The 12,622-nt window shown below is 49.6% G+C and overlaps 1 protein-coding gene across 11 annotated transcripts in view; it reads left to right on the top strand.

The window, feature by feature from the left end:
• Positions 1–12,622, top strand: part of FRYL (FRY like transcription coactivator) — a 2,496,013-nt gene that overhangs the window by 2,438,872 nt on the left and 44,519 nt on the right. For all 11 annotated transcript variants that reach the window (XR_013608325.1, XM_078678213.1, XM_078678216.1 and 8 more), the window contains one exon: positions 2,932–3,128. Coding sequence is in view for 10 of the 11 variants with exons in the window: in XM_078678213.1 (XP_078534339.1) it covers positions 2,932–3,128 (197 nt within the window). In the remaining variant the exon portion in view is untranslated. The remainder of the gene's footprint in view (positions 1–2,931; positions 3,129–12,622) is intronic.

A 12,622-nucleotide genomic window follows, 5' to 3' on the forward strand; every position in this document is an offset into this window, starting at 1 on the left:
CTAGGAAGTAGTGTTCTTCCTCCAGACTACAGTGAACCATCTATACTTGCTGTAGTTCCCTATCAATGTGCTGAAGTCACACCTGACTCTGACACTTCCTTTCATCGGAGCGGTTATGGACACAGTGCAGTTATAGGCCTATCCTCCAGAGGAGTGAGTCCAGGATATTTAGGATACTAATATTCCAGCCTCTACCCTGGATTTCTGTGAGACTAACTCTGAGGTTGCTGGGCCTCATGGCCTCCTGCATCCTACTTGTCACGCATGCTCGTTGGCATATGTGGGCTCTGCAGTGGGACTTGAAGTTCCAGTGGGCGCAGCATCAGGGGAATCTCAGGTGTGGCCCAGATCTCGGAGGGAACTGCAAAATACCTGCAGTGTTGCTGCCGAACTACAAATGAGCCTGTGGCAGACCACTCTCCCTTCATCAACCAGAGCTGAGTGTAGTCCTAGATATGTGACTCTTGGGCTCGGGTTGCCATTTGGTTGAGGTGGAGATCAGAGGACTCTTGTCTCCAGCGGAATCCATGCTCCACATCAAAAATGTTTAAACAAAAACACAGCCATGTAGTACTGCAACAAACAGTGCAGGATGGGGTCCTTCCCCCTGTGTCTCTGGACATAACTGAAACGTCCGGGCATTTCCCTGGTTGTTCAGCACCTGGTGGGCTCTCTGAGCGCCAGAGCAGACAAACTCAGCCGTCCATGCCTAGCAGATCACGAATAATGTCTCCACCCAGATGTGGTGCAAGGTCTCTTTCAAGGGTGGGGAGATACTTTGCTAGATCTATTCGCCACCGCCAAGAATGCACCATGTCATCTGTTTGCACATTGGAGTTTCCAGGGCGGCTCTCATTGGAGACAGCTTTTGTCTCAAGTGGAGCTCTGTCCTCTTTGTATGCCTTTCTACCAATACCATATCCTGCCCAGAGTTCTCAAGAAGATCAGGAGCGACTAGGCCCAAGTCATTCTTGTAATTATGGATTGGGGATGGAGAGTCTGGTATCCCGAGCTGTTGAAAATGAGCCTTCGTCCTGTGATCAGGCTGCCAATTCTGGAGGATCTTCAACATAACCGGGTTCTGCACCCGACCCTGAACATGCTTCGCCTTCGTGCATGGAGATTGAGCAGCTACAGTTAACAGCTTAAGAACTTCATTCCAAAGTCTGCAATGTTATTTTGACAGCCAGGCATCCCTCCACCAGGACGATACATGCCTTCTGTTAGAACAAGTTTGTAACATGTTGATCCTCTCTCTGCACCCCTTTCTCAAGTTCTTCTGTTCATTCTTTCCTTGCCTTTGCTTTGGGTACCTTGAAAGGTTTTCTTTTTTCCATTTTGATATTTCTGCAGTTTTCAAATCAGCCATCCATTTTCAAATCCCCTATTGTAAATACGTTCCTGAAAGGTCTACAGCACATTTCCCCACCAGTGCCTTTTTTTTATGCCCCAGTGGGACTTCAACCTGGTTCTTATATTCCTGATTTGTGCTCACTTTGAGAAGCTCCATAACTGCCCACTCATATTCCTAATCATCAAAACAGCATTTCTGGTAACGATAACATCTGCCTGGAGGGTGAGTGGGTTGCAGGCAGTGTCTACAAATCCTCCTTACCATACTTTCTTCCCAGACAAACTGGTCCTTTGAACTGAAGCATCCTTCTTTCTATGTAGGCTAGTCCTTCACTCTGCCCACCTTTTACGCTCCACCTCACCCCTCTAAAGAAGAGAAGAGACCCTTCTTAAGAAAAGGTGAGACTCGAAATTTAGCGTTATCGTTCTACCTTAATCTCATTTGTGTGTTCCGGGTGGATGATTAACTGCTACGATTTGGCTATAAAGCAACCCCTGATGGCTTTTGCGCTCATTCTACTAGAGCCAAGGCTGTGACCACTGTTAGCCTGTGGAGTTCCTATCCTGGATAGCTGTCAGGCAGAAGTGTGAGCTTCCTTGCACACGTTTACGAAGCAGTACTGCCTGGACAATCCGGTCCAGCATGATTTTTACTTTGCCCATTTGGTCTTACAGTACTTTTAGTCTATCCCGTATCACAACCCCACCTCCGGGGAGGTATTGTCCATTTCAAGCCTATTCTAAGGTAAGCAATCTGCAACTAGAAGTCTCTCTCAGATGAACAAGTTACTTACCTTTGGTTATGCCTTATCTGGTAGAGACTATATCTAGCAACAGATTTCTTACCAACCCTCCCAACTTCTCCTCTCTGTAAACATTATAGTGTTCACCCTTTTAAGGGCCCTAGCTTTGTACACCAGTGGTCAATATTCCTAGTTGCTCCACACTTCTTGCTTATAAAGTTCCTTAAAAAAACGCACATCGATGTGCTGGGGTGGTGCCTATTTAGGCACCAAATACTTCACTTCCGGCGCAGACAATGCCACTCTGAACCGAATGACAACACTTACCGGCGCACAAGGATACTACTCGTCAACGTTTCGTGATCCATTCTGACATCTGGGAATTACTCTAGGGTGAGGAGTCTACAGCTAGATAGAGTCTCAAACAGACATGGCGTTAACATAGGTAAGTAACTTGTTCATTTAAAGTAGGATTCCATACTGCATGGTTCCTGTTTAGTGCAATAGCGAAAATTGAAGGGTATACCTTAAATAGTAAATAAAGAAGCCCTGTCACTCAAGCCACGTTTATTTTGCAATCCTGAGTGCTTCTCTGAGGCACTCAATGCTCCTGTAAGTCGCCATCACCCACTGCTCTGCTGCCGAATTGTTTCTATGTTATGAAAGTTTGCTGTGGTGATCTGTGTGAATGAGTTGTTAGATTTTGATAAGTGTGTTGATCTGGTTCATGTGAGTGCCTCATATGAAAACTAAATCTATTACTATGTATTTTCCTGTGAATATTTTACATGCTTGGGCTGTATTCGTAGTATCAATTAAAACACATTTTTTTTAGGTTATAAACATGTCTGAAGAGCTTGCAGCCCTGGAGTCCTACTTGAAAGAAGCTGAATCTCTCTCAGACAGTGGCGTAGAAGAGGCAGAAATCTCTGAGGCATCTCAGTGTGATAAAGAAACAGCTATTCATTGTCTCCTAGAAACTTTAAGGAGCAAGGAATTTTTGTCTGCAATTGCACAGGTCAAGGCTTTCAGGTAATGTGGGATATTTTTAAAAATCTGATATGCTAAAAACTGAATATTTGTTTGTAGATGGGGAACCATTTGTCAGTGTGACCGATCACCTTGAGATGGTCAGCAACTCCAGGACCATCCTGGATTGCACAGTTCAAGTTCAGAGTGACTCTTGCGGGGCTGTGTTGATTAGGAGGATTTGGGAGTTTCTTCTAGGGATAAGAAAAACTGAGTGCAGACTAGTGGCTTTGGCTTGAAATGGACAGTACAAGCCAAATCTGTCAGCGTTGGCAATTCTAGCACACTTTGCAAGCTAAGCTAGCCTCAGATTCCTTACCGTAGAATTTCCCAGGCGTCAGGCTGGAACTGGAAGACTTTTGCTCAAGCAATACCCTTGTGTGCGGGTAGGTAGCATCGGTTGGCTCTACATGCCATTGTGGGCGTTGTCCGTGCCAGAAGTGAGGTCCGCATCACCTATATAGGTGCACCCTCGGGGCATGGACATCAGTTCTATTCTTTCGGTGCCAGCTAGCGCAGATCCGTGAATAGAGCTACCTCGGTCACTTTTTGACAGGCTTTTTTCGACGTTTTGTTGGCGATTTTTGGTGCGTAGGTTTTCCTCAATGCCAAAGCTTTCTAGATTCAAACTGTGCAGCGCCTGCCATCACGCTATAAAGGTGATGCATCCACACTTATTTTGTCTCTGGTGCTTGGAGTGCGACCACTGCTCGAAGTCCTGTCCGACTACTGAAGGCTTAAAGGGAGCGGTCAATAAAGCTGCTTGTGGCCTGGCGTTCAACTCCAGACTGTTCGCCCCAAAGGTCTCGTTCCCAGTTGAGAGGAAGGTCCAGGCACCGCTCTGGAGTCCTAAGTTTTCTTGCTCCCACTGAAAATCGTCGGGTTGGTCAGGTAAGAGGCATAATTTCTCCCCATCAGTCAGCCGATGTGATGGAGGAGTCGAGGCTTTAGACCTTGTTTTGCGGAACCTGCACCTTGGTCAGCTCCAAACTTCACTGTCTTTCCGGGAACTGGAGCGACCCCCACCCAGCTTAAATAATTATGACACAGAGTGCCTCATATTTGGGTGACCCGGCCTTCCCAGTGCACTTTCGGGACCCGGAGGCTCAGAGGGGGCTCCACCAGGTTTTGCATCGGTGGCACCGATGCCGCCCAGTGGTTTCTGTGGTGGATCCAGACAGGCGCAGGTCGTGCCCCTGTGACTTTCCCCGGCGCCGGGCCCTGCACTGAGACTCCCAAGGCTGCCAGCCCCCCCCCCGGCGGCACCCACCCTATTCTTATCCACGAAGACCTGGAGCCGGATCTGCATTCGTCGACTCTGATTTCAGCGCTTGCAGCACCTTTGGGTCCTAGGTCGGTTCCTCAGCCTTATCTTGAGGGGGTAGGAATGGAGGAAGATTGCAAGGGGTACCTGTACCCTTTACAAGACCATCCTGAGCATAACTGGACTGGTATGAGGAATTGGAAGAGACCAGTGACTGGGTACCTCCCCAGATTCTGGCCTGCTTTTTTCCCCTACTGTGACTATGGAGGAGGGAGCTTCATATGCTATGGTGGTGGGAAGGGCAGCCAAGGTACTGGACCTTCAGCTCCCTTCGGTGTAAGTCAAGGTGAACACCTTAATGGAAGTCCTGCTATAGAGTGTCTCCTCCATGGAACTCCTCCGGCCTTTTAAACATTGCCTTGACCAATGTTCCCCTGGGAACCTCGTCCAGGCCCAGCACAGGGGCTCCTGTGAATAGGACAGTCGCCCGCCGCCATTACCCATCATTGGGTGATCCAAAATTCTTCACCAACCATCCTACCCCCGAAACCTTATTGGTCAAGCCCTCTACTTAACACGGGGCGTTCCCTTCCGCATCCCCGGAGAGGGAATCTACAAGGCTGGATGTTTTTTCCTTCCTTCAGCCTTGCATTGCAGTCAGTGAACACTGCATGCCTATTGAGTCATTATGCCCATTCCTTGTGGGAAGCAGTTGTGCAGGTGATACCACAGGTCCCAGAGGAGGCTGAAGCTATTCTCTCTGAAGCCATATCAGATAGGAGAGATGTGGCAAAGTTCACCATTCATTTGGGTTGACACCACCGACTCGCTGGGCAGAACCATGTCACCGACGGTGGATGTTCTATGCCACACCTGGCTGAGAACTTCTGTTTTTTCTGGGGATGTCTAGGCTTCCCTTATGTCCATGCCCTTTGATGTCACCCGTCGTTGGCCCTAGAGCACTTTAAGGACTCACAGGCTATGGCCAAGTCTTTGGGCCTTTTGTTGACAACCCATCCTCAGTCTGCTATTCGCCCCTTCCATAGCCACGCAAGGCACTTTCAGACTTGCCAGCCAAATCACAGCCACAAGACCACGCAAGTTCAGCAGCCTCTGCGCTGCCGTGGGCGTGCCTCCTTTCGACCCCGTGGGTCAGGCGGCCAGAGGTCCACTTAGTCATCTCCCCCCCTGCAGCCTCTAAACTTTCCAAGTCCTGCCCTTCAAGGTCATGGGCGGCCGGTTAGTAGCATGATCAGCCATCACCTCCACCACTGGCAAAACATCACATCGGACAAGTGGGTTCTTCAGATGGTCCGAAGGAGCAACTCCCTCTTCTTTGAGACTACCCCCCCTCCATGCCTCCGACTTAAGACCAGCTGATGGAGGACCACCTGAACTTGTTTTAGTAAAAAGTCAGGACTCTTGGCCAAGGGAGCCATAGAGAGGGTTCCGGCACCAGAAATAGTCTGTGGTTGCTATTCCCGCTACTTTGTGATCCCAAAAAAGGAAAAGGGCCTTCGAAATATTCTAGATCTGCGAGTCTTCAACTACTTCCTCTGAAAGCAAGAGTTCAAAATGCTTACTCTGTCTCGGGTCTTATCTGCCCTAGACTCCGGAGACTGGATGGTAGCGTTGGACTTGCAGGACGCCTGTTTTCATATTCCCATCCTGCTTGCCCATGAGCGCTACCTGCGATTCACGGTAGGCTACAAGCTCTTTCAGTTCACAGTGCTTCCCTTTGGCCTTACCAGCGCCTCCTCTCCCACCTCCAGGCGACGGTAAATCTCTTGCTTTCACTGGGGTTCGTTATCAATGTGCCGAAGTCACACCTGACTCCCTCTCAGATGTTCCCCTTCATCTGAGCTGTACTGGGCACAGTATATTCAGGTTATGATATCGATATTTCAGTCTCTATCCTGTAATTCAGTGAGACTGCCCCTTAGGCTATTGGACCTCATGGCCTCTTGCATCCTACTTGTGACACTTGCCAGATGGTGTATGGGTGCTCTGCAGTGGGACCTGAAGTCCAAATGGGTGCAGAATCAGGGCAATCTCTCTGACTTGGTCCAGATCTCAAAGGGCACTGCATAGGATCTTCAGTGGTGGTTGACCAACCGCGATTGGGTCAGAGCCAGGCCCTTATCCTGTCCCCCAACCAGATCTAAAGGTAGTGACAGATGTCGCCTCTGGAATGGGTTGGCCATGTGCAAGAGGTAGATATCAGAGGACTCTGGTCTTCGTTGGAATCCGGACTCCACATCAACTTGCTACAGCTCCGAGCATTTCGCTTAGCTTAGCAAGATTTTCTCCCTTCCATCAAGGGAAAGCTGATTCTGGTGTTCCCAGACAACACCACTGCCATATGGTCCTGCAACAAACAGGGCGAGGTGAGGTCCTGGATCCTTGGTCAGGAGACCCTGCGTATCTGGGCATGGCTGGAACAGCAGGGCATATTCTTGTTAGTTCAACACCTGGAAAGTTACGTGAATGCTAGGGCGAACGAACTCAGTCTATTATGATGCCGCAAGGTCTCTCCCAGAAGTGTGTAAAGTCTTTGTTGGATCTGTTCACCTCTGCTGATGACGCACAATGTCAGCACTTTTGCACTGTGGAGTTTTCAAGGCAGCACTCGCTCTGCAACGCTTTTTGTCTCGAGGGGAGCTCAGGTCTCCTGTACACCTTCCCACCAATACCACTCCTGTCCAGAGTGCTCAAGAAGATCAGCAGCGACTGGGCCCAAGTCATTCATGTGGCTCCTGACTGAGCACTGAGAGTCTGGTATCCTGAGCTTCTTCAATTGAGCATCGATCCTACGATTAGGCTGCCCTTTTGGGGATCTTCTGTCACAGCAGCAGGAGAGGGTCCTCCACCCAAACCTGTCAACTCTACGCCTTCTTTTTTCGGGATTGAGCAGCTGAAGTTGACAGCATTCGATCTTCCTCCCAAACACTGTGATGTGATTTTGGCATCCAGACGTCCCTCTAACAAGACTATGTACGCCTGTCTGTGACAGACATTTGTATTGTACAGAATGGTTTACTGACCCTTTTTCTGCTTCCCTCACTCAAGTCCTTCTCTTTATTTTAACCCTTGCCTAGCAGGGCCCTCTTAAAGGTACCTTTCGGCCTTGTCTTTCTTGAGGCTACCAGACCTAACCTCTTTATTTAAATACCCTATTGTAAACCGATTTCTTAGGGGGCTTGTACATATGTTCCCACCTGTTCCATTCATCATGCTTCAGTGGGACATTAATTTAGTTCTCACTTTCCTAATGTGCAATCCGTTCTAATGTCTGCCCAACTGCCCCCTCCACTGCTTTCCTTCAAACCGGCCTTTTGGAAATAACTTCTTCCAGGAGGGTGAGCGAATTGCAGGCTCTGTCATCCAAGCCTCCTTACCTGACCATTTTCCCAGATAAATCGGTGCTTCGCACTAGGGCCTCTTTCTTACCTAAAGTGGAAACACTATTTCGGTTGGATACTTCTGCCTGTGGATTACTCACCTTTTGAATACTCCCTGCGCCAGCATTCCTCGGATAGTCTTTCCTAGCTCTTCAACGTCGACGAGGACGTCATAATAGCACGGCTCAGCTCGCGACACCGTATAAGCCATAAGAGGACCTCGTCGGCGTGCTAGCATCCATTCCCTTTGTTCCGCTGCTTCGACGCGTAACCGTTTTTCTAGGGACTCTTCATTTTCTGTAGTGTTAACATTGTATCCTTGAAATCTGGATTTAAAGCCTGCAGAGAGTGTGGCGGTCACATGTCAATCACTGACCCACACGAAGATTGTCTTTGGTGCTTATTTTCGGATCACGACGTCGAGGAGTGCCAAAGTTGCAGAAAGATGAATCTGAAGGCGATTAAGGAGCGATAGGCTAGCTTTTTATGGCCAAAGTCAAAAAGAAGAGGAGTCACAAAAGAGCTTAGTCGTTGTCTTCTCACACTTCGAAAGCAAGGAAACATAAAAAATCTAAGAAGAGACATGGCTCTCAACGCCATTAGTCGAAGGTCAGGGTTTCGATGTCGAGGCCGCCTTCTCCAGCTAAGCGGCTTCGAAGACAGGACTTGGCGTCTCCTTCTCCGACTCCATCTCCACCGGTAAAGTCGGTTCCATCTCCGGCTCTGAGGTCAACGGCTTCGAAGGGCCCTTCGTCGCTTGAAGGTTCTCCTGCTCCCAGTATGTCTCCGACGCCTAGGGAGTCCTTGAGACTTCACCTGTACGGGCACAGGCTACAGTTTAGCCTCAGGTGGTTCCTGTTCAGGAAGCTATGGATCCATATCCTCCTTTTCCTGTTCCTGGATCAGACCCTACGCATTTTCTGAATGCGATGATTGGCATGTTTGCCAGGGCCTTTACTCCCTCGGGTGTGCGCCTTTGGGCCCCGTGGATCCTTTGACCTTTATTCTGGATGTGCCTCACCACTATGCTCAGGCACCCTTTTTGCCATTCTTGCCGATGACGCCAGCTTGGCATTTCGGATTCGATCGGCGCCGAGATTTAAAGCTGAGGCTCCTCCTACGACGCCATTGATGTTCTCACCGGCACCGCGTTTGGCACCGCAGACGCCCGTCCTTAAACAGCGCTCTAGGAGAGGGGCGCAGAGGCTTCTTGAGGAGGAGGAGGAATATGCACAGCAGGAGGAAGGAGAAATTGTTGAGTCTGTGGACGAGTTTGAGGGCTTACAGAAGGCTAGTGGATTGGATACTTCTCCTGAGTATGATCTCTCATCTCCAACGGCTAGAGTTTTGCAAGACATTGCTCCACATCATGTGGTGATAAGGAAAGCAGCAGAGTTGCTTGATCTGCAGCATCCTTCAGCGGAGGTTATAATTATAATCCACATTTGTAAAGCGCAAACAATCATCCCTAATGGTCTCTAGGCGCTGGGGGCCGTCGGGAAGATTAAGCAAGCTATTGCTCAGAGTCACATGGTGCTGGGCTAGTCTGCTGCCGGTGCTGGGGATCGAACCGGGATCGCCAGATTCCGGAGTCATTCGCCCTGTCCGCGGCGCCACACCTCTTCCCTTAAAGCTAATATCTTGACAGAGATTCTTAAAACACCTGCTGCTGCCTCTGAACCTCTGCTCCCCTTAAATGAGGCATTAACGGAGCCTATTCTGGAGGTTTCGCAGAAGCCTTTATCTGCTCCTGCAGTTTCCTGGTCCATTTCAAGAAGATCCAGGCCTGCTCCTGGGGATCCGACTTTTCTGTCTACCCATCCGTCTCTGGAAAGCTTGGTGGTCCAGGCTTCTTGTTCAAAGCAATCTTCAGGTTATTTCCCTACTATACCTGGTGATAGGGGTTCTAAAAAGAAAAGTAGAGCAAGCGGCGAAAAGGTATTTTCTTCTGCAAGTATGGCTTTAAAGTCCACTAATGCTACTTGTCTCCTTGTGAGGTATATCCATGCTCTGATAGACACAGTCGAGCAGCTTGCTCCAAAGTTGCCTGAAGATCAAAATAATTTCCTGGAGGCACTTTCTGATTCTCATGGTGCGGCCTGTCAGGTGATTCAGTTGGGTCTGGACACGGGTGACTCTGTGGCTCGTTTAATGGGTTCTTCTGTGGCGACAAGAAGACAAGCTTGGCTCAGATCGTCCGGATTTTCTCCTGATGTTCAAGCGACACTGCTGGATTTGCCCTTTGATGGCTCAAAACTCTTTGGCACTAAGGACAGCAGTGCGACAGCAAGATCTCTGGGCCTTCAGGTGCAGTCTGGGGAATACGGCTACAAGCTGTATCATGGTTTTGGAAGGGCTGTTTCCTTTCGTGGCCGCCAGCAGTCTCAACAGAGCCAACAACAACAAAATCCTTTGTACAAATCGTACAGATGGAAAAATAAAGGACATCTCAGGGGAGCTGCTTGACCGCAAACCTCCTCCTCCTCTTCCATTTCTCCTCCCGCCACCGTTGGTACTTCAGTAAAGAAGTTCTAGATCCCTCATCTTAGAACATGTTTGTCCGGTTGGGGGTCGGGTGTCCCTCTTTCTACAAGATTGGAAATCGATCACTTCAGATCGTTGGGTTTTAAATCTTGTAGAGAATGGGTACGCCCTTCCTTTTTTGGAGTTTCCTCCTCCTTACCCTCCTCGCCAGGGTTGGTGCTCGGAGGACCATTTGCTGCTTTTACAGCAGGAAGTACTTGCCTTGTTAGAGAAAGGTGCGATATAGGTGGTTCCAGGGCAGGAAAGGGGTGCTACTCCCAGTATTTCCTGATCCTCAAAAAGGACGGCCGATTGAGGCCGATCCTGGACCTCAGGATTTTGACTCTTTACTTCAGACAGGAAAAGTTCAAAATGATGACCTTGGCTTAGGTCCTTCCTGCGCTGCAACAGGAAGAGTGGATGGTGTCCATCGATCTGCAGGATGCGTATTTTCATCTTCCCATCCTGAAGTCGCAACGGAATTATCTCCGGTTCATGGCAGGATTGCAACACTATCAGTTTGCGGTTCTTCCGTTCGGTCTCACTTCCGCGCCTCAAGTCTTTACGGAGGTGATGGCAGTGGTAGCGGCACATCTCAGAAGGTCAGGTGTTCCTGTTTTCCCCTACCTGGACGACTGGCTGTTGATAGCGGAGTCTCCGGAGTTGGTGTTACGACCACTTGCAGGCAACAATACAACTGTTGTTCAGCTTGGGTTTCTCAATAAATATACCCAAATCTCACCTGGTGCCTTCTCAGCGCAGCCTGTTCATAGGGGCAATACTGGACACTTCTGTGTGTTGAGCATTCCCGCCTCCGCAGAGGATTCTCTACATACAGGAAATTATTCCTTTATTTCATAATGGAGCTGTTGTTCTAGTTCTGAAGGTTCTCCGTCTGCTCGGTCTGTTCGCTTCCAGCATACTGCTGGTCAGTCATGCATGCTGGCACATGAGGGCACTCCAGTGGTGCCTACGCAGGCAGTGGTATCAGCAAAACGGAGATCTTGGGGAGAAGGTCAGAATCTCCAGAGACGCTGCAGCGGAGCTGACTTGGTGGAGCATGCAGGGCAACCTGTCTCAAGGAAAGCCCTTTCAGCCTCCTCCACCGGTGGCCACGGTGATCACAGATGCCTCCACTCTAGGGTGTGGTGCTCATCTGGGGGATCTGGAGGTCAAAGGACTTTGGCCTCCAGAGGGAAGGTTGCTTCACATCAACCTTCTGGAATTGCGGGTGATACGTTTGGCATTGAAGGCTTTCCTCCCTTCCCTTCGCGGTCAGTCGTTTCAGGTCCTGACGGACAACACTACTGCGATGTGGTATGTCAACATTGATAGAAACTATTTGCCAGGTATTGGCAGCTAGTAGCAGCTCTTGCGCAGCGTGGTGAGCGCGTTTCTGTTTTTAAAAGCCCGTTTTGCCTTTTGTTCGTTTTGTTTTATTTTTTCCCTGATTTTAATAGGTAGCATTCGTGGGCCTCACCCCTTACCTGCACTATAATAGTAAGAACACCGCCGCTTGTGCGGGCCCGGTTTCGGGGTTGCTGAGGGTTTCTCTTGCTTCCTAGCGGGCGCCATCTTAAGAAGGGCTTTGACGCTCTTCCAGCGCCATCTTGGGTGTACTGGAGGGTCGTTTTGCTCCCCACCTGGAGGGACTATTTAAGGCGGTCCTTGGGTACTGAACACCTTGATAGAAACTATTTGCCAGGTATTGGCAGCTAGTAGCAGCTCTTGCGCAGCGTGGTGAGCGTGTTTGTTTTTAAAAGCCCGTTTTGCCTTTTGTTCGTTTTGTTTTATTTTTCCCTGATTTTAATAGGTAGCATTCGTGGGGCTCACCCCTTACCTGCACTATAATAGTAAGAACACCGCCGCTTGTGCGGGCCCGGTTTCGGGGTTGCTGAGGGTTTCTCTTGCTTCCTAGCGGGCGCCATCTTAAGAAGGGCTTTGACGCTCTTCCAGCTCCGTCTTGGGTGTACTGGAGGGTCGTTTTGCTCCCGACCTGGAGGGACTATTTAAACCAGTCCTCCGAGCGCAGCTGGTCGGCCTCCGCTTTGCCGGAGTCTTGCCAGAGTCCTGCCCGTCTGCGCCCGTCAGCGTCTCGGCAGCGGACGGAGCTGGACGGTGGGGTGTTTTAATCTTCTATGTTTGGCAGACCTTCTGTGTGGTCTTACAGATATGTTTTGCTATATCTCGGCAGATCTACTTGCTTTACACCCCCCTCGCGGCCAATGTCATTCTATCTTCCCTGGCAGTCGGGCCTCGAGGAAAGGTTGTCCGACGTGCGGTTGGCGTCTCCCAATGTATATCGGAAC

The sequence above is a fragment of the Lissotriton helveticus genome, chromosome 2_2 (assembly GCF_964261635.1).
Source record: "Lissotriton helveticus chromosome 2_2, aLisHel1.1, whole genome shotgun sequence".
In the NCBI taxonomy this organism is placed as follows: Eukaryota; Metazoa; Chordata; class Amphibia; order Caudata; family Salamandridae; genus Lissotriton; species Lissotriton helveticus.